General features: G+C 40.1%; 1 protein-coding gene across 2 annotated transcripts in view; it reads right to left on the reverse strand.

Moving 5' to 3' along the window:
- Positions 1-8,164: 8,164 nt before the first annotated feature.
- LOC115585995 (solute carrier family 23 member 2) overlaps positions 8,165-27,776 on the reverse strand; it is a 38,526-nt gene continuing 18,914 nt past the window's right edge. For both annotated transcript variants that reach the window (XM_030424713.1, XM_030424714.1), the window contains 8 exons: positions 27,407-27,588; positions 24,724-24,841; positions 22,971-23,127; positions 21,452-21,705; positions 18,579-18,743; positions 16,469-16,577; positions 11,277-11,372; positions 8,165-11,190 (listed from right to left, as the gene is read on the reverse strand). In XM_030424713.1, the coding sequence (XP_030280573.1) occupies positions 11,006-11,190; positions 11,277-11,372; positions 16,469-16,577; positions 18,579-18,743; positions 21,452-21,705; positions 22,971-23,127; positions 24,724-24,841; positions 27,407-27,588 (1,266 nt within the window). In that variant the 3' untranslated portion in view covers positions 8,165-11,005. The remainder of the gene's footprint in view (positions 11,191-11,276; positions 11,373-16,468; positions 16,578-18,578; positions 18,744-21,451; positions 21,706-22,970; positions 23,128-24,723; positions 24,842-27,406; positions 27,589-27,776) is intronic.

The raw sequence follows: 27,776 nt of genomic DNA on the forward strand, positions 1-27,776 counted from the left end.
AAAGTGGTAGTATGGGATGACAGGCCGATTTACTATGTTAACTTTACTAGATATCTGCAGCACAACACATAGACATATTTGACATGACATCAACACTGTTGTTTCATAACATTCTGCTGATAATTTTAGGTAATTTGAGAGTTTCAAACTTAAACTATTACATATCGCACCTTCAACAAATGATCGCTCTCGTTAAATCTGGTAACTGTATCGTCAGAACAACAAACTTTGATTATAATTATATTTCTTTAACAACAATGTGTCTGTACAAAGAACCTTCATCAGATAACCTGATTCTGATTTTGTTGAACCTCAGTCCTCTCCTATGCACCTGTCGGTCTCACAGGTATGTACCGACGGATGCAAAATAGTTTTGCTCTAGTTTTGCTCAGTTTGTACCTGTATGGTGCAATACAATCTCAGTAGCAAACAACCTGACACACCTATCTGGAAACGTTATTGTGTAAGATTTTTTGGGAATCTGTTTGTGAGAGGAAAGCCAGAATTAGATGGTATGATTGTGGTTTCATTAACCCAGTAAAAAAAAACATAAACTGACACGTAGAGAGTTTTCGTGAGAACAGATAAGTCACTCCTCTTTTGCGCTCCCTCCCTTACTGGCATCAGCTCAGCATTTTAGATAAGCCTGGATGGCTTCCAGGAGTCTGCGTAAATAAAGTGTATGGTGTGGTATGCTTTTGTAACGGTGACAGTTATCAATGACAGGTTGTTTTTTTTTCTCTCAAGTTAGTTGGAACTTGAGAAAAACAATGTCACGAAAGACTTTAGGAAATTATATCAAAGCATCAGCAACATTGGAACAGGATTACTGTTAAAGAGGGGTGGTGGGTTATATATTCACTGCAATAGTACATTGCACTAAACATAATATGCTAAATTAAACAAAGGCATCATTTGCAAAATGTGTGTTACTGTTGATTAACATGCCATTCAAAGTTGGCCCCTCCTCCTTGGTTTAACAAAGAAAGAGAGCAGCGGTGGTCAAATGAGCTAGAGAGTGACTGAAGATAGAGAGAGAGGCATTTGAGTAACTAAAGCAGTGAATAGAAGAAGCCAAACCTGAAGCATAAACGCCATAACAATGCCTGCACCTTCAAACAACCCACCAGATGTGTGAGCACACCTGAAGTGCACACTTGATCTTTATCTTGCTCTCAGTCAAACAGACAGACCGAGAGCAGAAGAGAGGGATGGAAACTGCACTGTCACGACCGTATGCTGTAACTTGTGAACCAGTCTAATCTCACTTACTGGATGTGGAATGTGGGTGTAAACCTGACATTGGCTGGCTATCCCAGTCGGCATTCTCATGGCTACTGATAACGTCTTAACAGGAAATTGGATACAGATTGTAACGTAGTCCATGATGTAAGATCACTTGTTTAGTGTAGCAAAGGGCTGAAGAACAGAGTGACCGCGGCTCTTCCATGTTGTAGATGAGTACCATGTTGCTTAGGGCTTCTGGCTGTATACAATTTACCTTTTGTATGCTGGCCATGATAATCAATAATCACAAGCACAACTGGACAGGATGACATATTGACTGCAGTCAGGACACTTTCCAACTTGGACGCTTTACAATTTCATCGTGACCCAATTAACACAAATAAATAACAGCTTCAGACCTTCTGGGCCACATGAACTAATTCAATATAGTGTACCTTGGAGTAAAGCTGCATAAAGTAGCTTAGGAAGGGGAAACAAACCTGCACCATCTTTTGCTCTAATCCCTGATCTGTTGGTCCTGGTAGCATTTGGAGATGGAGTTCTTTTACTCTCCTTCTTTAGGTGAAAACATATGTTTTTACTTTGGATTGTAATTATCTACTTGAGACTGTTTTTGAAAATAAATGAGACGTTCCCATTTTTGATATTAATTACATCAAATGAGACAACATAATCTGATTTTCTTAATTAGTATTGATTCGATTCTATGAGTTAGTTTGACAGGCTTACTTTAGTTTTTGACACTGTTGACTTCTCTGACCAGGAATCCCGAACCTTCAACTGAGAGGTGGCACAAATCCAAATTGAGTCACGTTTCCAGTGGATAATAAAACTCAGGGCAGGTAATGCCTTGACAGACTTTCTCTAATTCCTCACGTTCAGAACATTGGGGCTGAAGGTGCCTCTTCACTTAATGAACACCTGCATCTGTCGACACACACCAATCCTGATTAGGATTTAGTAATCCAGTTAGATTTGTGTCAACCAAGTTTCAAGGCTGGGCATCATCTTAAATATATAGCTGTGCGTCTCCTCGACCTGGTGATGGTCTTAGTGTCAAACTTGGCACCTGGCCCAGCCACATGGCTTTCACATATGGCTCTCACTGTGAGGCCCATTTTTACCTGCTGTGCCACAGAGGCAGTTGGTAATTTGTGTTACACTGAATTATTCAACGTACATGTCACCCACATAATTGTAAGTCACTGAAGGCGTCATCTTAATAAGTGTAATGTAATATATCTACCATATTGACATGGAACCTAACCAACCAGTGCACAGGGTTGGCAGCAAACCTAATTATATATAATTTAACACAAGTAGTACTCCATGAGTGCATTGTATTTGCAGCCACTCTGGTTAGTTGTCTTTTTTGAGTCACAAAGAGACGTCTTTCATTAAGGTATAGACTTATTCATACTTAACAGTGAGACAAATGATTGGATGTTAATCTGAGAGACAGGGCCGTGAATTGGGCTGGCATTGATTCACTTTCCTGTATGTTTTCCTCACAATCTGATATCCGACCTGGAGTTCTCGAGATCTTTAGTAGCAGTGTAGATATCATGTAGCATATCTGTACTCTATCATCCACGTGTAGTGAAGGTATATGCTTCATACCAGCTTTAGATACTGCTTTAATGTGCAGATCATAAATAGCTATGGGTGTCTCAATTGCAGTTGAATAACACAGGTGAAATAAGAAGAGGGTAGAGAGGGGAGCCTGCTAGATGTGTGCTGCAATATAAGTTGTCCAGTGTTTGATCATGTGTTGATACTGTGGCCCGATCCCACCTACATACTCACGGACTCCAGGTGATAATACCCAAAACCAGTTCATGGTTGAGGCCCTGGGGAAGAGGGACTCAATGAGGCCTTTAAATCAAAAAAATACCGCAAGGGAGTCAGAACCAGAGGAGACAGGCCCTGCACATTCACCCAGTCTGCTCCTTGAGTTCCAGGTTCACAGCGCTGACAACTCCAAGCAAGAGGAGAAAAAAGAATGAAGTCGTGGGTCACCCAAAGAGAGCATTAAGCAACAGTAAAACTGGTTCACAGGGATGGAGGAAAAGGAGCATGAGCTTGAGAGAAAAAAGACAGAAGCAAGTGGATACCACGAAAATACATCAGAAGTCAGACAAATTTGTTGAAACACAAGTTTAATATGACATTTTCTGATATCTGCATCAAAGGGCAGCTCAAGGTGTTGAGATGCTGGCACTTGGGCACTTAGCCAGTCTCTTATCCAGGCCCCACTCCTGTGACAGATCTGAAGCGTAGGAGGGAGATCAGGCATTTCTGGTTGGGTCTCTGATTCCTCCATTCCAGCTCACTAGCTGAGGCAAAGATGTTTCAATTTTCAATTTCAATTTTTATTTATAGAGCACTTTTCATACATGGACATGTAGCACAAAGTGCTTTACACAAGAAAGATAGAACAATGATAAAGAAAGCCCCTCCCTCCCACCTTCCATACTATATACACGCACACATACATACATACACACACACACACACACACACACCTACACACACACGCACACACACACACACACAGACCCCCACACGTATACACACAGACACACACCCACACACACACACACACACACACACACACACACACCTGCACACTCTTACTACTGGCAATAAGGAGACATGGCAAGACACTGACGATTGAGGAAACGCCAGCTTTGGGGCCGTCCACATTGGGAGGAGTCACAGACAGCTGTGAAGATTGTTGCCCTCTACCATGCTTTCATGGCCATGACAGCCTTTCATGGAACAAGTTTTGGCACACTTTTGGTTAAGTGCTCCTAAATCCTTCCCTGCAATGGCAAATTGTGTGGTGTTATAATGGATATAGGCTAATCAAGGCATGACTAGATTTCTTTGCCAGATACAAAGCATGCCTTGAACTTTTATGAATAATCATTTAATAGTACCACATTTGTTTTCGATTTGAATTTGAGGCCAGTCCCTGCTCACATAGACGTGACATGTGATGAAACTATGGAAGTTAAATCAAGTCATTAATCAAGAGCATAGATTTTCAGTTTGAGAGCATGATTTCATTCCTTTTCAGTGACACAGCTCCTTTGCGTGCTCAGATTTGTTCTCCTCATGCTCACATTTTGTGCTTGCATTTAAATTTCTTCTGCTTTCTTTCAAAATTTCTGCTTAAAGTAAAAAATCACATGCCTGTGTTCACATTTCTCCTTCTTGCAAACAAAAATGTCGCTCGCATTCAAATGTGCCCTCTGCGCGCTCAGATCTAAGTGCACGCGCTCAGAACACACACCCGCTCACAGGTCAAGTTCTGCTCTCGGATCTCTCCTCTGCTCACGGATTTTTCTCGTGTATCAACACTGTCAACCAATAGAAGGCCGGCTACTGTTGACCAATCAGATTATACCCGCTTCTTTGCGGATGTGTTCGCTGTACTTCAAGGAGCGTCGCATACGGACGGGCACTGTTTCTACCGGGTTTATCTACTTCCGTCCTCCAGGCTGTTAAATGTGGTGGTTCCCTTTATTTATGACGACTTTTGGAGTAAAATATCAGTTAATCAAAACACGAGCGCCCGTGCTTTTCATTACAGTATACCTACATCAACATAAAGTAGAAAAATAGCGACTCTACTTTCGCCATATTAGCCAATAGCCAGCTACCCAGGAAGCGGGATATGTTATATAGTATAAATAGTGAGATGTGAGCATGATTGTGATGGTAGTACAGCGGTTAAGAACTTTTGTTCATATTGCATCATGGGACGCTGGTTCGCATCCCGGCGCCCTCGCTCGTGTAATGAATGAAAAATACTCTATCATCATAGCGTATTTTTCATTACACCTTTTTAATCACGTATGTTTACCCACCATCTCTTGTTAAGCGTTTGTCAGGGGGCCCATGAAGGAAGAAGAAGAAAAAAAGAAGAAAAAAAAAACAGCTGTCCAGAATTGCCACAGGCCCTGTTTTTGTGAATGAAATATCTGGGGGCGGGTCAGTAAGGTAACGCTGAGTGGCCTTGATGCCTGTCAGTCATGATGAGTCGCGTCTCGTCACCTCTCTGATGTGTCTGCAGCTGAGCACTGTGATCCATGTCTCTCTCCCCGGCCGAGCGAGCTATCATACCGTAAAATACCAAATAATAACCGCGGCATTTATTTGTTTCAATCACTTAACAGACCAGGCGTTTATTTGGGACAGGCGTTTAATTCCTTCCTCTCAAAATCCGGAATGAAAATGTCACAAACTTCGCCAGCTTCTCGGTGAATTCTCTGGCATCCTCCTGCAAGTTGCGGCGGAGGAAACGATTCATCCAACTAGCACTCGCTGCAAACTCCTCATCTCTGCTGTCTGTCACTCACGGTTTTCCTGAGTTTTCCTCTGCATATTTTATGACAAAAAGTTTGAATTTCAAGTCATACTTTTTATTTTGTTGCTGCACCGGAGCCATGGCGATCATCAGTGTGATACTGACTGACAGAAAGCAGTCTTCTTCCTTGATTAAAAAAGAATAAATGAATTAGACCCAGCATTTATTTGGAACCAGCGGTTATTTATCAAAATATACACCTGCATCGGTGTTTAAAGGGACCCTGCGGTTAATTGACACGCGTCTATTATTTGGTAATATACGGTACATTTACACCCAACTCTGTACGCCGGGCCGGGATGCGAACCAGCGTCCCATGATGCAAAAAGCAGCATAAATTGATATTCTTACCCGCTGTACTATCATCAAAACTCATACTAGCCCTCCAGTATGTATACTATATAACATATCCCGCTGCCTGGGTAGCTGGCTATTGGCTAATATGGCGAAAGTAGAGTCGCTATTGTTCTACTTTATGTTGATGTAGGTATACTGTAATGAAAAGCACGGGCGCTCGTGTTTTGATTAACTGATATTTTATTCCAAAAGTCGTCAAAAAATAAAGGGAACCACCACATTTAACAGCCTGGAGGACGGAAGTAGATAAACCCGGTAGAAACAGTGCCCGTCCGTATGCGACGCTCCTTGAAGTACAGCGAACGCACCCGCAAAGAAGCGGGGATAATCTGATTGGTCAACAGTAGCCGGCATTCTATTGGTTGATAGTGTTGATACACAAGAAAAATCCATGAGCAGAGGAGAGATCCGAGAGCAGAACTTGACCTGTGAGCGGGTGTGTGTTCTGAGCGCGTGCACTTAGACCTGAGCGCGCAGAGGGCACATTTGAATGCGAGCGAAATTTTTGTGTGCAAGAAGGAGAAATGTGAACACAGGCATGTGATTTTTGAATTCAAGCAGACATTTTGAAAGTAAGCAGAAGAAATTTAAGTGCGAGGACAAAATGTGAGCATGAGGAGAACAAATCTGAGCACGTGAAGGAGCTGTGTCACTGAAAAGGAATGAAATCATGCTCTCAAACTGAAAATCTATGCTCTTGATTAATGACCTGATTTAACTTCCATATGAAACCAAATCTAAACCTTTAGAGCACCTGATTAACGGCTGATTTTCTGGAGAATCACTATCTCAAAAATATACATTTACATTAATTTGTTAAGTCTGCAATTATTTTTGTTTGTCTTTTTACATAGGAACATCACTTTGATCTCAGTATCTATCGTTCTCCGAAGGTGCCGTGCGTACCTTGCGCAGCATAGGTTTGATCGTAATCACAAAGAGTCTGAACATATATAGATGTTTTGCATAGTTTGTCTTCATACTATAAAGGTACTTGGCACCTACATATAGACAGTAAATACCACAGGGGATTAGACCTGTGGCCTTCATTGCATGATGCGCCCGATCAGGAGACTAAAGACTACAGAGACCTTTTAATCAGCCAAAATGTCTTTAGCTCTGTTAGAGAGGCCCCAGAGAGGCTAATCTTCACCTGTGGATATACTGTAGACTCTAATCCCACAAAAGGAAGGGATTTTCAAGATACAGTGTCTGTAAAATATAAAGATCAACATCAAAAACAAACTTCAAAGCTTATTTCAAAAGAAAATAATTTGAAAATGCCAAAACATGAGGACGCATACGTACTCAGACACCCGTATGCAAACTATACTTCTGAGGGTCTCCTAGCTTCATGGCCTAAACTTGACTTGAACTTTTACCATGGCAAGACTAATCCTAGAATTTCCATTAACCCAATTAACTTTCTCCCAAGTCGTTACACAAGGCTGTGTGGCAATTTGTCAGCTTTCTCAAAACCAGATCTCCAGGTAAGTTATATCACTTTAATGAAGGTGCACCTACACATACGTCATGCCCAATTCTGTAAGTTGTGCTGGTTGAACAAAACATTTGTTTCAGATTTACTACAGTGTAACGATAATCATTTATGTTAATCACATGATTATCACAATTTGTCTGTGTCCCTCATAGGCAGGTAAATGATTTCGGTGTGCGTGTTGTGGTGTGCTCACCCATAATAGTTGTTTACAGAAATCAGATCCATCCATCACGCCACTCATTTGCCACAAGCTATAAAAGTACCCCCTTCTACAAAACTGTTTTGGCATCACATAGAACATCAAACAAAGTTCTGATACTCTGTAGGCCTACATACAGTTGGCAGCTAGCAGATGTAAAGCTTTTAACAGGGACAGATATTTCTCTCAGGAGTTGGTAGAGACCAAAACCAGAATTAAAAGAGAGGGACTTCTGACACACAGACTTGAAAATGAAAATATTATATAGCTACTGAATGTGTAAATAATGAGCCTTTCACTTATGAGATTACTATATTGACTAAAAAGGCTGATAATATTTTTATTGTTGGGTTCACAACTTGAGCTGCTCTCAAGTGGTCAATAGAATACACAGTGAATATACAGGCATGCACACACACAAAAACACACACAAACACACACTCATATCTCAAGATAAAATAAGTACGAGAGAGATAGTGAAAGCCTCGAGTAACTTCAGTATTTATTCAACAAATTAACTGTCACAGTTGAGGACAGATTCATAAAAACATTAATATGAATAAATATTAATATATTCATTAATACAATTATAATACAAAAATTAGTACAAATGCATGTATATTCTGAAAAGTAACAGCGTCAGTATTTAAAAATAACAACATTTTTCTATACAGTGACAAAACAGAAAATTAAATGTATAAATCAGGAACCTTAATAACATTAATGAAAACAGTTATTTTAAAAGACATGACATATTACTCTTATTCTTTTATGAAAAAGCCCCCACTATCCAATGATCTGTTCCTGCAAACTGCTGTTCTCAGTGAGGTAGTAATGATCCTACTGGAAACGTACGGGCAAGAACACATTTGTGATACTTAAACAGTAGCTTGAGTAGCATCATGATACATTAGTTGGTCCTTACACTAGCTTTAAAGTCATTTTTGACTCTGCATTGGAACATTGCATTGGTATACAACCATTTTTTAGATGAAACATGAAACATGAAAATTTTACATGAAAGTCACTCAGATATTAGTCGATTAAAGATAAGCAACATTTTGATTTGGTTCAAGTTGAGAGCCTCAAAAAGACACCCAAGAGGTGTTCAAATGTATGCATGTATATACTTTTTAATTTAATCTAAATGTGTGTGTCTAAATAATGTCTTTGCACACTCTTCATGAGGTCTGATGGAAGACATGGCAGTTGTTCTTCTTGCTACTGCTTCAGTACAAAGGGCCCTAAGCTACTGCTCAACAAAACTACTCTACTCTTTACTGCCCCACTGTGATATCAGGACAGCAGAATATCGACACACCTTCTGTTGTAGACTCAAAGGAACTTGGGGCAGGATCAAGAAATAAGACTCAATAGTGACACGACAGCCGTTGTGGCCGTTAGGGTAACTGCAGCCATCAGCCAAGCCGACGCCGACGTTTACAGTTGATGCAGTCTGAAAGGCACAGGCGAAAGCAAGGACGGCATATTGGGGGACAAAAATATAATCTCTGATACGGGATTGCTGTGTGTAACGGCTAATGTTGCTACACAGACACGAACAAACTGTACAGCCAGCTGCTAACGTCACTTAGCGCATAACAGGTTGGGCTTTCGGTCTCATATATAAAGGGACATATTTCTAACTATTCGGTTTCAGACTAAAGGACCGTGGAAAATGCGCAGTCCACGAATTGCAGTATATTAGGCAGCACACAGCCTGTTCAAGACAATGGAGAGATACGTGGGTGGGCTCATTCTTCTTGGTTTTGAACACTTCATCACCCATTAGCATTAAAAAACTTAAAATATGCACATTTATTTTATCACAGATCTTGCCCCATGTTCCTTTAAAGATCTGTATCTCATATTGTTTCTGCTGAAGTTCATTGTATTTGATGAAGGTGATTAGTCATGTACTTGAAGGATTCCTGCAGATTTTGGGTCAAGTTACCGTTATCAGACGCACTTATTGTAAATCTTGGATAAAAGCGTCATCACTATGTAATGTAATCACTGATGATTGTCTTTAAATGTGTCAGGGCGGCTTTTTGCTAGTTCAGTCTGGTGGACCAATAGGGTGACTGTGAAAGCAGCTTTTTACAACCCAAACTGATGTTTGATGTTAGGTGGCGACTTCTAGTTGACAAAGTAATTATTACAGCAGCAAAGGAGAAAGTCAGGTAAAGTAGTGTAAAGAGCAACACGGTGTGCATAAGGAAAAGGTGGTGTGGGGCAGTAGGGTCAACAGGCAGAAGACTTTTGTCTCAGAGACCACTGACGCACTCCAGTGTGAAACCAAAATTAAACAGTGAGTTATTTTGACATCTCATGTAGCTAAGTTAAGTCACATACATAATGAAACTTAAAGTTACATACGTACTGTAACGTACATACATTCGTAACTGAAGTCACATAAGCAACGCAGTCATTTCGACCGAAACCAAGATGTTTTCCTTCACAAAAGGAAAAGGTTTGGTGCACCTGTTGCTGGCACTTTGCAGTGGTGCTGTTGTTTTGGAAATGGAGCTATGTTGTCTTTGGAGTCACTGGCAATCTACCTATTCAGTCGTTTATGTATGAGGATGTACTGGTTCAGGCACTACATTTTTTTAATTAACCCAGTAAAACTGAAAAAAATAACCCTAAAGATAATGTCGGAGGGGTTTAATCTGTTGAAGTCCAACTGTAGGGAGAAACAGCAGCTCAGGTGTATCAAGAAATACAATATAAATTCAGTGTTTTAGTAAGGACAATCAATTTTGTAGCGCCAAAGAAGATCTAAGCTTAAGGTGAAATGGTATTTATTTCACAAAACTCATCCACTGTGCATTATAATATTTTATATTCCCTCAGAGTTGTGTGTTAGAATTAGTAAAGAGGGCCAGGCTGGTCCCACATCACTACCCTTGCATCCACACTGGCAGCCCTATCTGAAAAGTGGTTTCAGACACATACTACAACCATTGAAAGGTTTAAGCCACAGGCACCACCCTTTTAAGGCAAACAGTAACTTATTATATCTGTTTTAAAGATGAAAATGTGTTATAGAATTAGTTTTATGCACTCCACAAACCTGCATATGTTTGGACCATGAGAGGAAAGGTGTTAACAGTGGTTCAGTACTGAAAAACTGTCTCCTCACACTGAGTCTTTAGGTCACTTAGGAACAATTAAACAACATACTGTCCTGTCCACCTTTGTGTCAATAATTTTTAAGTGAGAATAGTTTTTCCTCTTCCTTTTTTTAATGCTCAACAGCTGCTGTTTGTTTTCATAGGGCTCATAAGCTGGCATCAATGCTACACTGTAAGTTTACAGTCCTTTACTGGGATGTCCGCTGTTGGTTGGTCTTGTAGGAAGGAAGGAAGGGCATGTACTGGAAACACCTAAACCGCTTCAAAATGCCATTGCAAAAAGGGATGTCATAGCACGATTGGTCACAGATGTTTTTGCTTCCCTCTTGCACCTTGTCCCGCCAGCTCTTGATGCCTCGCTCTTTGTCGGTGCCTAAAAAAAGAAAAGACCATGTTACCTGATAGTTACGTTTTGGCTTATGTGATAATTTATGAATATCAGCAAGTATTCTGTCATACCTGGAATTGTGTTGTCCAGGATAAAGCCAAAGAATCCGCCGATGAACATGTGTGTGGTGAAGAGCACAACAATCACTTGGTCCAATTCTTTGATTCCTTTGAACAGAGAATATATTATATAAAGTCATTTGTTACTCATCAGCAGCTTTTAAAATAAATATAAATCTAATAGGGAGAATATTTCTGCCCCTTCCCTTCTCCACAACAAGGTCAGAGGTGAGTTCTAAGGTCAACTTAATAAAACTAAAAGAAATACAAGCTCCCTCAGACTAAAATCAACAGCAACTGGGGCCTGACAGTAAATCCTGCAGGACAAGATAACAGCCAATCCACACAAGGTTTGTCTCGATCCATCTGTTCGATGGACGACATACCTGGTCAGAAAGGCATTCTTGGCCAGACAACCCAGAGCTCTATGTGTTCAATGCCCTGAGCTATTTACCTTGAAGTTGAATTATTCCCACATGTTCTAAAGTGACAGATTTATATTGGCAGGTGCAAGACTTTTTGTGTAACTTCAGTGACAAAGAATTATAATACTTCTTAAGCTTTGCTTCATAAATATATCATCTTAAGTGAAAAATACAGTTGTTCTAAAGGATCAGTTCACAGACAGACAGAGAGACTCTTACTTATCCTGAGTCTAGCCAGGAAGATGGTTTAAGTTTTAGATCTGTCCCTCAGATAGGACTGATACATTAAAGTTTGCATGTGTCACATTGAACATGTCAACATTTCTGCAATATGTGTCCTGTGACTTTCACATTACATGTGTATGAGCTGACTTTCAAGTTGGGAAGTAGGGGGTGTAATTGCAAATGGTAAGAAGGCTGCCAAGCCGGTAACTGCTGTCCAAGACCGCGTTTCAACATTTTCAAGCGTGAAAACACAGGATATTTTTTAATGAGGGGCCGTGGTGTTTCAACCTCAAACCCTCAGATATGCAAATTGGAGATTTATGCTGTGGTTGTTGTTCTTTACGGTAATTTGCCCTTCATATATTTTCCTGTTTTCCCGCACAAAATGTGTTCCTGTAAAACTGAAGTTCAAGACAAGTTGCAACATAATGAAATGTAAAGTTACAACATATTTGTGGTTTTGTTTTGGAGAAGTGCATTGCCAACATTTATTCTGGCGATCGGACTGAATGCAAAAAATGCAACAGGATGTTAAACCCACCCACTGACAATGACCAGCTCCAGTGACATCCAGAACCAGATAACCCTTCAGACGTTTTTTACTCATCCCAGACTTCCTGGATTCTATTTCATCAGCTCCTTTAATTGTCCAGATTTCCCTGTGAACAATTTGAATTTTGTTTGAAATCAATTTATTTGTTATTTGAGAAAAATAACCCAAAAAAAAATGTTTCTGTTATCTATTTGCTGATATATATTCCTGCTCTGCTCACTTTTTGATCTATCTTGGTGCAGTTTAGTCTTAAGTATTAACACCACTTTTAAAGCCCCCCTTAAAGGCCACATGACAGCCTGGCAGGTTTAAGGAGTCATGATAATGGAGCGTATTAAGTCAGCAGGACTTCTGAAGACAGTACTGTGAAGTCTGCAGGTTCAGAGAGAGTCGAGATATTTCGACTTGTTGATTTGTGGCTGATTGGGCAGCCACTGTAATCTTTGGGCCGCCATGGCACTAATATATCCTGATTCACAGTTGGCCTTTCATGTGGCATGTGCTACCACCAGTTAGTGGGTGAACACAGGGCGCCATTGAATATGTGAATGCCTGCATGTCCTATTCCCTCCTTTCATAATGCCCCTCAGGTGATAAACTGCCTGATAAAGTTGTATTGAATTGAATCAAGAATTGCAATCAGTGCTGACGTAGTTTGATTCAGAACACACTCTTGTTCAAAGGACCCATCCAAACAGAGACACACAAGCAGGCACAAACGTTTCGTTCCTGGGGAGGCAGCAGTCAAAAGTTCAAGGCACCCGCTGAGTTGATTTTAAGTCCCACAGACTGTACATCTAAAGACGTCTGGGTGAGCAGCAGTTTGTTTACAAAGAGTGCTGACAAGCCCCCTCTTGTGTGGCGCTATCAGCTAAGTGTTGACTTCAGGGAAAAAACTTGGGGGCAGGAGTGCTTTATCTGAGCCGGGCAGATTACAGCCGGTGACATGGCACATAGCCAAGAGGATTGGGAGGTAAGCAGCCTAGACCTGAGAAAACCAGACAAGCCCTCATGCCCAATGTTGAACTCTGGATTAGCACTTTCCTGGGGGACACTTGCATCACATGACTCATGGGATCAAGGTGTTATGTCTGCAGAGCAGAGCTGTTTAATCTTGAGGATTGCTCTTTTGATGGCGCTTCATAGGAGGAGGCTACAAACCCACTCCACAGCAATTGATGTGTCATCAAAAGAAGGGAATCATCAACTGATAGACTTTGACTGATCTCTGATTGGTTCGAAAGTCTTGGATTGACCAGACCTGTGTTTGTAAGAGCTCTAGGTTGTCTAATTGCATCTGTTGGATTAATGTTTCATGACTGGATAACCGTAATTGGGTTCTACCTGTTGTGTGTTTGTGTATGGGTGCATGTGTGTTTTATGTTTATGTCATTTAAATGGAGCATGTTCCTGTCATGCAAAACAATATAAAAATTTTTCCAATAGTGAAAACCAATAACCAAACCAAACCACTAATGACATCTAATGAAGCGATATAGACAGAGTCCTCCGACTTTGCTCCCACCACCACTCACATTGTGTACGCTGGAACACACAAACAGCCCAATGGCGCCACTAAACCTAGTTTTACCAAGATTTAACCCAGGTGCTGATGTTTTGAGAATTTTGCCCTGATCCCTCAAGTACCGTCATTTTCACCCTTTCTCCCACTTTTTTCAAGGCTTGTCATGTTTCTAATGTGTCTGATGTAGCAGATGGGGATCACCACAGTACAGCTTTTCAAGCCATGGCAAGGAAGTCAAATAGAAATCAAGAATTATGTGCAAAATAGACCAATAGCAACCTGATGATGGAAATGATGGAAAGTCAACAAGTAGTATCTGTAATGAGCAACATGCCCAAATGAGCAGAAAAACTATGCCATCTAAAAATGAGTGTCTAATGCTTATGCTTATCAAAAACACGACAGTTTACTCATCCAGTGTACCCATGCTGTTGTCTACTTCCCTTTTTGACAATTACCAACAATCTCCACATCCCTGGTGCTGCAACTCATGTACAATCAAGAGGAGCCTGTCTGAATCAATCTTATAGCCACGCTTTTAAAAAAGGGCTGACAACATTAATCACTTTAAACTTCAGATAATTCTGACACCCTCAGCCTCATATCCCCTTTGGCAAGCAGAAAGTCATGTGTGAAATGTATAAAGACCAAGATCAAGCGCGTAACAGCCCCACCAGTGCCCCCTACAGACTGAACAGCTTCTTACACCCAACTGGACCCATATGGTTTGACTGGACTGCCGGACCAGCTGAGGTACAAACACATATCTTCAGACTGTGTATTTGGGCTAAAACAAAAAAAACAAACAAGCGCAACAGAAAAATAAAAATAAAAAACAAGGTCAATTCATCTTGCCATTTTCAAATCTAGGCTGAAGACCAAGGGTAGCCAATTGTCTGCCATCTGGGTCTGTGGGATTTGAGGAACGCGTTGGCCTCACAAGCTTATGCTGGCAAAGCGCTGCCATCTTTTCAAGTGTAATCTGTAGGTGAAGCAGTGGTGGCATAAAGCCACTTTCAGGGGACACTGTTGCTTCTCTGATAATAGTTATGGCCCGTGTCAACTTCTGGTATTGTTTACTGGTTTACTGTTTACTAAGTCAACATTAAAGGCAGACAAAACATTGCATGTGTTTTCCAGTTAATTCAAACATATAAAGAGTGTTTTGCATAGAGTAAAACTACACCGAAACTGCATGCTAATTTTTTTTGTGTCTTACAGTTGTTTGGCCAATTATGAATAGGCATGGCAGCTAGTCTGATTGGGTTGGTTCCCTTCCTCATCTTTTGCTTGCCAGATTAAATCACACAGCATGTGACAGCATGTGGAATTGAAAACATTCGTGTTACAACTGTTGTGGGTACAGAATAAGAATTAGTCATGGTACAGTAGCTGGAAGATATTGATCTTGGTAGTTGATCTTTTGGAAGAATTACACACGTCGATGCTGGGAAATAAACCAGTGGCGTGTACAAGTTAAGGCTTGTCATTGTGGTGTGGCAAAAGTGGTGCTGGTGTTTTGATATGGTTAGCTCATGACCTGGTCTGTTTGCATTACTAAACAGAAGAAATAATAATACCAAACATGTGAGAAAGTGTGAGAATTATTTTTGCTTTATCGTGTTTATCATTTGCCAAAAGATTGCAGTGCAGTCCTTCTCTCCATTCATCATCTCATCGCAATGCAGTTTTTGCTGAATTTCAGCATGAAGTCAAGTTTATTTATATAGAGCCCAAAATCGCAAATCAGATTGCCTCAGTGGGCTTTACAATCTGTACAGTGGGGGGCTTGCAAAGTCATTGTTGTAAAAAATACCCAAAAGTCACATTTGAGTTAAGGTATAGATAAGATAAGCTATCAAGTTGAAATGTGACTTTGGTAAAAGTGAGTCAGCCGTATGAATGGTACTTGGGTAAAAGTCTTAACATATCAGGTATTAAATGTACTTAAGTATCTAAAGTAAAAGTAAATGACTTGCTAAATTATTTGCTGATCAGATAGTGGGCATTTTTCATATTATTGGAATCACAGAGTTTTGCCAATAAAATAAATTAATTTAAAAATGTTTTACTGTGGCACACAATCTGTAAAGTAACTTGTAACTTAAGTCATCAAATATTTGTGAGTTAAAGAGCAAAATCTGTCTCCAAAATGTTGTGGAGTGAAATAAAGTAGCAGAAAATGGGAATGCCCATCAAGTACAACAACCTCAATTTTTTCCTAAAGTATTGTAATGGAGTAAATATACTTAGTTACATTTGTATCTAAGTACAATGTCTTGTCCTCAGTTGGCCAGTGATGCTCCTACCTGACTTTTAAGACTAAATACACTTGCATAATGTGGTTGGAAAAAAAATTTGATTTCTTTTTTATGAATATAAAGGTTGTGCCCGGTTGAAGGGACTTAATCAGTGTGGAAACATGTCCTTCAAGTGTGCGTGTGCATGAGTGAGTGTATATCTGTTTGCAAATCACCTGTATCAATGACACCAGGGTTGGAGTGAAACCAGGTAGGCAAAACAAGGCCGCTGAAAGTAGAGAAGCCGAGGATGAGGAGGTTACGGGACGAGTTGAGGTCCACATACTGGAGAGGGAGAAAGAGAGAGAGAGAGAGAGAGAGAGAGAGAGAGAGAGAGAGAGAAAGCGAAAGAGACTTTGTTACATTGTTCTGCTCTGCTGGCTCCCATCTCTGTATTTCAAACGTTGACTCAAATGTCATTAGGAATAATCTGAAAATTCAAAGAGTTCAATTCTGGTTCAGGATTTACTTTCATTTGGTAATGATAGGTCAGACTGGGGACACGCTAGTCTATAAATTACATTATTGTATTACACAACATGGCTGTGAACAACACCTGTCCCACTTCTGAGTTACTACATTTTCCAGGACTTCTTTCACAAGACCTTCAGAGACACTGAAATGTGATGCGAGCACTTTCTGTCCATATTCTCTGCTAAATCTGAGCACCATGTCATTGCAGCCAATTATTTTGTATATATAATATACTGTAGCTCCCATGAGGGTTTGACACCTATGACTAAGCCCAAAGGGAGCTGCAATTGTTTGGTGCGAACCCTAGCATCCTGTTTCATCTGTTTTACAAAAGCCGATGGGGAAAGAAGCACTTACAAGAAAAATACACTATCAGTGTGAGATGCGGCCCGTATTCCAATGATTAAGAGATTACAAATCAGGCAAGACTAAGAAAAAGAAATATTTTGATTCACTATTATGGGCAAAAACTCCCTCCAATTCCCAATGCTTGGAATCCAACAACATCCAAATACTTTTTATAATGCATTAAGGAGTAGTTTTAGATTTTCCAAACAAAAAAGGTCACAGAGTTTGTGGGTAGTTTTAATGGGCAACAGTGCTTAAGACCTGCAGTGGGACTCTTTAATCACACAGAAATATCTCATGCCAGGAAATAGCATTACAGCTGACCTTAGCTCACTCAGTTGCCTGTCTCTTGGACTGCTTCCCCACTACACTAACCACTTAAAGGGTATCGCCACCCTTAGCAGGCATGCGTGCATCAGGGACTCGAGCTCTCAAGGCCCAGTAACTGCCATGCTAAATATGCATACAGACGGATCAGTTATATGGTGTTTTAGTATCTGATATGCAACCGTGAATTATGTAATTCCCTTTAGGAAACAGCTTAAAACTTACAGTATTAATTTTAAATGGTCAGTATGTTATTTTTCTTTCACAGATTCAAGTTTACTCAACCTTCACCCAGCCAACATATTCAACATACAGGGACTACCAAATAAACTTCTGTAAGAAACAACCATGACAGCAAAATGTTAATTATTTCCTCCTTAAGCCCTTATTAGCAATGTAATAAATGTCACTGGGAAAAAAAGACATTTTTTTGGAAAGGGACACTTCATGTACATATTCTTATCTTTGAATTTTTTAAATTGCACATTTTATCTCAAGTACAAACCATAGTACCGATTTGACCGTTTTGATACCAATATATAATAATTGAAATAAACCTACATTCAGTCAGATGTCAACCCTTTTTTCCCCCATCTGCTGTGTCTGTGTCCGTCTCTTTCTAAACAACAGAAATAGCAGTGCACTACCCCTCCTGATAGCCAGTGATACTTTAAATTAAGACCCATGGCAACAGTGAACTAAAATAAAAGTACTTCTATTCAAAATTGTATAGGCAAAACTGGGTTCTTTTAAAAGGACAAATTAAAACAGACACAGAACGATGATATGAAGTCATAAGGACAAACTGGTTGACAAACTCATCAAAAAGTGAAATTGTAGAGCAAAGCAAATTTGAGATATGACAAAAAGTACCCCAGGGGGAAGGATACAAGGTAAGTATTTTTAATCGATCCCCAAAGGATTATTCTGTTTTGGGTTGTATTTCAGTTCTCAGGGTCAGTGCCAGAGCAGCATCCCTGGAGACAACTAGACTCAGTATTTTGCTCAAGTCCTCTTGCATACAAGGTTGGATGTTTTGTGTCTCAGGGTCTTGATTTTGTTACGAGGGGGCTGTCTTAATACTCCATACATCAGATGCATTAAATAAAATATGATACAACAGTGAAATGTGTTTACCTGGAGATTGGATATCCCCACTGCTGCTATCATTCCAAACATGACGAGGAACATGCCTCCAATGACCGGGTCAGGGATGGTAATAAAAACTGCTCCAAATTTCCCAAAGATCCCCAGTAAGATCATCAGGATCCCAGTTGTCTGGATGACCAGTCTGCTGCCAACCTGAAATAAAACAAGAGCATAGACTCCTTATCCAGTGTGTACAACGTGGGTTAATCCATCATTCTCACCATGCCAGCTTCTGGGGAAAAAAAACCAAGTTGTAATAGCTCAATCTCATTTGCAATGATTTTGAGCTGGACGAAGATGTGAGAGAACAGAGAAAGCTGCCTGGGTGAAAGAATGCTCAGGTCAAGCCTGCAGAGCCCATAAAACATTTAGCAGCACATGCTTTTTATCTGAAGCTGTTCTGGAGTACAAACTGACACTCTTTGCTTCATACTCTTTACATACTGCTCTAGTGAAATACTACATGGATATGCAAATAAATACGTGCAGTCTATCTCACTTCAACCACTTCAACAGAAAGGCGTTTTTCATGGGTGTGATACCGATGTTTTCTCATGCAGTTTGTTTCCAAATGTGGTTCCTCAAACTTATTTCACATCAATTTTGCTGATGTGCAGACTTTTTTTCTGCAATTTTCCCGGAATGTGAAGATACTGCAATACTTTTGGAAAGAGTGAATAATTTAACAAGATAAAATGGAAGTTTGACATGTTGACCTGTTCATAAGAAGTTCAGGGTCCAACTGTGTTTTATTAGTTTATTGACTTTATTTTCTATCCTTTTTGTTTGTTTTGATGTGCAGTAGTCTGTAAATTTGGAAAATGTATGCCTGTAAATACCTTGTATTTTATTTGCTTGAGGTGTGCTGTATAGATAAAGTATGATTCATTGATTGATTAACCAGGTGGTTTAAATTCGATCTGAACCCGGCCACTGAGTTTCAAAGACAATTCAATCCATGATAAAGTACTTGTCGTTGTGCTTGTGTATTAATATATATTTTTTCTCATACTTAATCTTTATTTAGCCGAGACGACCTCTTGATATATAATTGAGGGTCCTGGCCAAACAACCATTATTAACTGAGCGGAAAAGGAGCTGACAGTAAAAAACGACAGAGGACAGACAATTAAACACAGTGTCCAACAACAAACTACTTTAAGCTAAACAGTGGCATTTTCCCCTTTTTAGTTCTCAAAATTATTAGTATGAAAATAACAGTTATTGTGAGCTTTGGCACACAATGAACTGAGCTTACATCCCATGTAATCATTAAACTGGAGGATATACACTATATAATATTGTAACTGAGTCTGGCTGACAATTAATGTAAACACTAAAACTCATAATAACTTTGCAATTTACAACAAAAAATGCCTGGATGATGCCCACAGTCAGGGGATTACAAGTAGATTCTACGTCATCAACATGAACTTAATGTTGACAGAGGAGCGCCTGCTACCTCGCAATGCTTCAGCCATACAGATAATCCCCCATGAATCATCATTATTTGTGCATTCCACAAGTCATTTAATCTGCCCTCCACTTGGAACTAAGTAATACATAAATGTGTGCATCACATGTGCAGAAGTAATAGAGTATGTCACGTGAATGAGCTTTTGCAGTGTGACTGTGGCTGAAGTCTGGATTTGACACAACAAAAATGTAAATGAGAATTATGAGATGATTTAAATGAAGTATAAAATGTTACGTTATATCTAAACCTTTGAACTGAAGTCAGAACCTGTACGTATTTTCAGTATTTACGACCACTTATCACCTGATCTTCCATGTGCACAGAGCTAATAATAAAGATCACAAAGCATTCGGTGACCCTCTTTACAGGGTTGAACTCACCGAGTCCACTGGAGTTTTCATTGTAATGTACCAGAACTAAAGACAGCAGCAGGGATTCTTCCAAGAGGAAGTGCTGAGGGGCAGGGAATCACAGCGCTCTGCTAGACTTTATAGGCCTTTACTGACACATGCAGGAAGTGACAAGCATCTGACAAGATACAGTAGAGTGGCCCTCTTTTAACCTCTTATAAAGAGCACATTTCATGCCTTTTAGGTTTGCCTTTCCTTAATTCTGTTATGCAGCATTTTTGTGGATTTAAAAGGTCTTCAAAGTGAAAAAGCCCACACCAAAGGGAGTTACACTGATTCTGCACTGCTTGAAACGCCTGGTTTTGAGTCGAGCCTTTACTTCTGTAACTTATGTGCGTCACTATGTAACAGGTGTTATCTTTATACATATACTTTAAAATACGTCAGCAGACATACACTTGCTGCTGCTGTAGGATACGTTATTTTAGATCACACTACCCTGACCAGTGTTACTCTGCCGCTGGCTATATACTGCCTGTTGTGTATATGCAACTCTCACCAAAGACTGAAGAGAGGCGAGATGTCACATTCTGTAGCTAAAACAGAGCGTTCAAGACACAGTGTGAAAAGGGGTGCTGAGGAAAAAAATTTATTATTTTGAAAATTAAACTATCTAAACCTATTCTACTAGGACCTCCAAATAACAGTATGAACCAGAAAATGAGCATTATATGACATCTTTAACTTGTTGTAATGTAATATTTGCCATTTGATTTGTTAGCTAGAGTACACTGGGTTTATACTGTTCTCTTAAAACAACTGCTGTTGGAAATGGGGCTGAGGAGAGCACTGAGACTGAACCATAACACAATTACCCTAGTGGAGAAAGTGGAATATTAAGCAGCTTAATTGGCAATATATTTTTCCTGTTAGTTGGTGCAGACAAAAACAGAGCTAAAGGCGGAGTGCAAACTGGATTTAAACACCGAAAATGCTTTAACGTTGGCTTGTAAAACACAAGAGCAGATGTGTACCTTGGTAATGCCAAGTGCAGCGATGTTCTGGCTGTAGGAGGTGGTGCCATTTCCAGTTCCCCACAGTGCAGCCAGGATACAGCCGATGCCCTCCACAGCGATACCTCGGTTGATGGCGTGAGTTGGTGGGGGAGGAGCACCGGACAAGCGGGCACAAGCGTAGTAGTCACCAATTGATTCCATGGTAGATGCCAACACGCCTGCCATCATACCCAACACTGAAGACACACTCACTGTGGGCAAACCCCATTGACCTATGGGTACAGAGTAGGTATGGTTTAGTTTCCAAGCAAATTTTGACACATGGATAGCATCAATCCAGATTTATGTCAGAGGTGAGTGGGAATCCACTGAAGGATCATGTTTTGTTGCATGAATGATACCTCTGATTTATCTTGACAGCTTTGTTGTGTAAACATCAGCTGATGTTAATCGTGATCCAAAAAAACAACAATGTTTTAGGTGAAATCAAATCATAATGAAAACATTCTAAGTGTCGGCTGGTCTGAGTTTGAGATATACTTGCTAGACACACACTTTTATATCAAGATGAAGGTCTTGTTTGCTAAATGTAAGCACATCAAAGCACTTAAATATTGTTTTTGTATCCAGACAAATGTACTTTGTATTTTCAGATATCTGTGAGATTTACTTGTTTAAATAAATCCTGGCAATCCTCCTGTTCTGTTCCTTGGCAGATCATTTTGTTTCTTTTTTGATGTAATATTTCCATCATTTCATGGCCTTTTTGTGAGTATAGAGTAAATTGTTGTGGTCTTATTCTAACCACCCTTTTAATATCGATCTGTGATGTGTTAAAGGATGTGTGTTGTTTAATAAGTACCAGTTAAAGCAGAGCAGATCATTTTCATTCAACATTTTGGCAGATCATTAAAGCGCAGTTGTGCAACCCTCAGCTAAGCTACAAAATATCTTGTATCCAGTTTTTGGATGTTTGTCAAAAATTTAATTAAGTGTCTGGAAAACAACTTCAGTAAATGGTAGGAAAAATGATACTCACAAGTTTCCAATCACTTTTGGCAGCTAGGGTGCTTTTTAAAAATTTCTTATTGATTTTTCGCAGCAATAATTGACTGATTGACATGTCACGTTATTTTACGTGACTTAATTACTCCTTTTAAGTAATATAAACATCCAAATATATGTTTAAAAAAAGAGTTGGCACCTCCTCTCCCCCAAGTGTTATTACAACTGGATCATTTCCATTTGACTTCCTACAACTACCACCAACAACAAAGGATAAAAAGAGTTTATTTGTTTATCCAATATATAATTGATAAGTGAAAGTAGACTGACTGGATCGCTGGATTTCCTGCCTAGTGGCAGACAAAACAGCATAGTGAAAGCAAGGTTTACAGTGAACCAATCTATGCACAGATGATTCCATTATTCTACAGCCATGACAACGTGCAATTTACATGTACTTCATTATAAGACGTTGAAACAAACTAAAAAGTATAGTTTGAGCCAGTTTAAAATATGTCATTTGTGCACTCACCCGGGTAAGGCACATGAAACCAGGGGGAGTTCATCACAGCATTCATGTTGATGTCGGTCCTGGCTGAGAAGCCGTACTCATCGGACTTTGATGGAAAGACGTCAAAGATGGTCAGCAAGAAGCAGACCAGCCAGCCACCACACATCCCGAGTAGAGCCTAGAGTTTGGTATCGGATGCAGAGTGTATCAGTACATGTTAGCTCAATATCAACACATAACTACAACATACATTACTGATATCTGTAAGCAATTCCTTGGTGAGACACTATTCACTGCATGTTTTTGAAGACCTTTGAGACATTAAGTATGATGCTAAGTTACATACCTTGCCTCATATAGGCCACAGAGGCAACATTACATGACAGTTATCTGAGTTATGGAGATTGTATTTGTTGGATTATGAGGCCACTTGAAAAGTAATAATTCATTCCATTACTGTACTGTCAATTTCAGCCTGCATGCGTCATACAACACACCCTGGGAACCTGCGTGCACTTTTATTGCATTAGTACCAGGGTTACATGGAAGCAAAGAGTTGTGCACAAGAATGCTTTTATAAAATACAGGGCCCTTGGAGTCACTCAAGGGCAGTTAACATGCCAGAAAACAGTGTTACTGAGTTACTTGATTTCTGCTTTGATGTCATCTTGACACAAGAGGGGTGAGATCCATACTTTCAAAACTTTCACCAGATGTGAAGACCTTCTCCGAAAATGTGGTGCTGCCATACATAAAACACTCCAAAACTGAATCCTGAGGCCAAAACGACTTAAAAGTCTCCTGTCAGAAGGAGCACCTGTATTCAGTTTCATTTTTTAAAATCTTTATCCAGTGAGTTGGCATTTCATTGGCAAGTATAAACTCTGGGCTCCTGCAAACAATATCAGTTGTGGCTGTTGTTGAACGTAAAAACAAATTCATCTTTTTTTTTGATACACAATTTTTCTAGAAGTGATTGAAGTGCACAATGTAAATAACTGTCTTTGAACAGTGTCATGTCATTTAGTAAAGCCGTGTATTGTGATTGACAGTGACCAGTAGGGGATCATGGCTGGTATGTAACAGCATCAATGTGGACGGCAGATGTTAAAAAGACCATGTGTGCATGACTGAAGCCCATCCTTTGAAAAACAGCGATTTAAAAACGTTCCCCTCACCGCAGGCGTTGTCCACCTGACAGGTTATAACTGTAATCAGTCATAGTTGAAGGGTTAAGAAAATAGGGCTCACATAATCTCACAAAAGACTTTGAATAAGGTTGTGTTTGTTCAAGTCATACACAAGCCCAGAAAAGACAACTAAACATGAAAAAGAAAAGGGATGCAATCCTGTAATTTTTCTCCACATGTGCAGGGTTCCATGAGGATGTTACTGTTAAAGGCCAAATAAATCTGTTTTCTTTTAAACAAGTTGCCCAGTCTATGCTGATCAAGTAAACAAAAAATCTTGTTAATCTTTTTTACTTTTACATTAAAACATTGAATTGAATAAAAAATGTAGTTGCCCTTCTTTTGAACAAACAAGGGTTATCCGACACAGTGCCAAACAATCTGACATAATTAAAAATCTATCTTTGATTTTGCAAACTGGATTGGCAGGGTGACTTTTTGCAAAGTGTTTTCATTCAAATGTTTACTGTAGTTTTGAAGCTAGGCAAAGATGTTATAAGCAGGTTTTAAGAAGCATACGTTTCTGATATTAAAACGGTGTGGCAAGTAGAACTTATGACACCTGGATAATGTTGGCAACTCACAGAAAAAAGCTTGAAGAGCGGATACTGGAAGACCGTCCACTTCTTATCCTTGTAAGCAATCATTGGAACATCGACTTTGCTGAGGTACTGCGAGAACAGTAGGATCAGACAGACAGTGCTGTGGGAAAACACAAGAAAGGGCAACATTTCACTCACAGCTTGTTTCCTCAGGGCCTGGCCCCAACACACAACTATTTATATAATTGTGCTTAAGCATGGCGGCTTCCATACATCACAGTCAGGAAGAGGTCACAGCAAGTGTGCACATGCCACTTTACACAACTGGCATGCCCACATGATGCTAGCCCTCGTGGAAAGGATTATGGGTGACAGTTAAAGTGTATGAAAAGTGATCGTTTAAATGTTGTAAAACCCTTTACTCAATTCTCTGCCTTTCAATGGCATTTCAGCCCGCACATGAAGCACTTCACGCGAGTGTCATGGTGCATGTTATTTCAGTTGGAAAGTCTGCAGCCTGGTCAACACATAGAAAGGTCTCTCAGACAAATTTAAGAAGCCTTTAATAATGAGTTAACTTCTGTGTCCCTAAGCTCCAATTTGTTTCACATAATGAGCAAGTCACTTAAATTGAATTTCAAAAACTTGAGTTGTAGTTGAAACAGTGATCGTGATCAGATTTCCTTTTTTCTATCCCGTTTGGCGTGGTCTCTCCCCATGTGCCTCATCCAGAGAGCACAATGGGTCACTGAATGGGTTGATGAGTATGAAAATTATGCGAATCATATGCTGTGGCCTTTCCAGTCACCGGATCTCAACCCAGTTATAGTTTCAGACACTTGAAGAATCAATGCTGAGATGCACTGAAACTGTTCTGATGGCACGTGATGCCCCAAGGCCTTATCACGACACCATTTGCATGAAGTATTATTCTTTCCGAATTTCGAAGAACTTTAATTACATACAGAGACAATACAGAGATGAAGACCGTTCCTCCAAAGTACATGCCTTGATTTGTTTTTTTTGTGATGATGGAAGTGGTCCAAAAGGTGTTCCGATCTAGGGGTTGCCATCTGTCTCTCTGTGTTTATTTGCAGCCAAATAGCCAGGATAAAATGTTGGAAATTTACGTTTCTGCAAACCACGGTGGTGGAGTCACAGGCAGTAAGGCTGCCAATGTGTTCTGACATTGGTAAGTGTGAATCCACTGGATGATTTTAAGGAGACCTCGGGACATCTCCAGCTTTGTGTTTGTGGCAACAGCAGTCATAGGATGAAATAAAAAAAAACTGAAACAGAATAAATGTAAAGTAGCAATTTATGGATTGCAGTCAGTCAGACAGAATACTGTGTGTGAGTGCTGGACTGCACAACTCTCCCACAGCTTAATGGGATTAAAAGTAATGACAAAATTACAATACTCTTTTGATTTAATAAGATTAATGGGAATACTTTGTAGGATATAGATAAGATATAGGAACACAAAGTCAATTCATAGCCGAAAAGAGAAGTCCCATACATTCCATCCATCCTGCTGACGTACTCCAACAAAATCTAATTGCATGATCATTCATTCGGTCTTGTCTGTTTCCTACCCTCTTTGTCTCTTGACCAAAGCAGTCACGTCCACTCACTAAATCCACCTAATCTCCGAAACTACTGAAACTCACTGTTCCACATGACCTCTCCTTTCATTTACCTTTGCCCCAACCCCATGAAATCTGTCTTAATTTACCGCCGCCATCTCTAGATAATGCAGACTAAAGTCATTACATAGAGTGATCCTTGTGGGTTTTAAAAGGGCTCAGCACATCCACCTCCCGGTGCCATATATGGATGGTAATCAGTCATATCCTTCTTAGCCTCAATGCCCTGCTCCTCCTCAGCAGTCTCTGTTCAGGATAGCCGGCAGCTTACTGGAGCTGAGACGCAAACATCTTGTGGCTGTAATTCAACTCTCCCAGCAGGCAACAGATCCTGAGCCTCTGCCAGTCCGACGGAAGACACGGGGAGTGCGGGGGAAATGAAGCAGTCCATTTCCAAAACATGATTGCTGTGATCAGGAAAAACAACTATTGACATCCTTTAACAATTTTAAAGGATAAGTTCACCCCAGAATGAACATTAAGTCATTTTTGGAGATTCACAGCAAAACAGCGTTACAACATTCTACGAGACTACTGAAGTAGATCTGGGCTTTTATTTTTTTTTTAAGTATTTTTTTGGCCTTTTATGGCTCTATTGATAGTATAGCTGAAGATATGACAGGAAATAGGGTGAGAGCACGCAGCAAAGGGACCCAGGCCAGGAGTCGAACCCGGGTCCGCTGCAGAGCCTCGGCACATGGGATGCGCGCTCTACCAACTGAGCTAAACGGCGCCTCGTAGATCTGGACTTTTAGATAAAAAAGTTTTTAAAAATATGGATTACGATACGTCACATTACTTTCCATCTGCGTCGGGCTGAGTAGACATTGATTGAAATGTCAATTTTGGGTGAATTGTTCCTTTAGGCTTGAGGACAATTCAGGATCACTTCAGGTAAAGGTGTTTATTACAAAAGTAATGGAAGGTCAGTGTCAGACTGGTCCTCTATTTATTAAAGCTAAATGTTTGATTTATTAAAGCAAATGTCACATAATTGATCATTAATGTAGATATTGTCATAGTATACGCACATGTACTGTCACTGTGCAACACACTGGTGTAAAACACCATCCACTTACAGAGCAGCTATTCCCCAGTGACCTCCACACTTCTTCCCAGCTTCAATGAACAGAGACAGGCCGATGAGGTTGATGGTGGGAGCGATAGCCATCGGGCCGATGTATTTCAGCACAAGGCCCACCAGGCCAGAGAAGCCCAGGACAATCTGGAGCAGAGAGGACACAAGGATGGCTCCCTGGATCTGTGGACGACAAGTGAAGCGGGACGCAACTCAGACACATAAGCTGTTTCTTTGTACTCAACTGAACATCGCAGCGACGAGGAAGATAAAAACGTATGAGAAAAAATGTGAGGAAAACACGTTTAACCATCATAAATCCACCACGACAGATGGGTTTGTGATTCTTGTCACCCAGATTTTATTTTGTG

Source organism: Sparus aurata, chromosome 8 (assembly GCF_900880675.1).
Source record: "Sparus aurata chromosome 8, fSpaAur1.1, whole genome shotgun sequence".
Classification (NCBI taxonomy): Eukaryota; Metazoa; Chordata; class Actinopteri; order Spariformes; family Sparidae; genus Sparus; species Sparus aurata.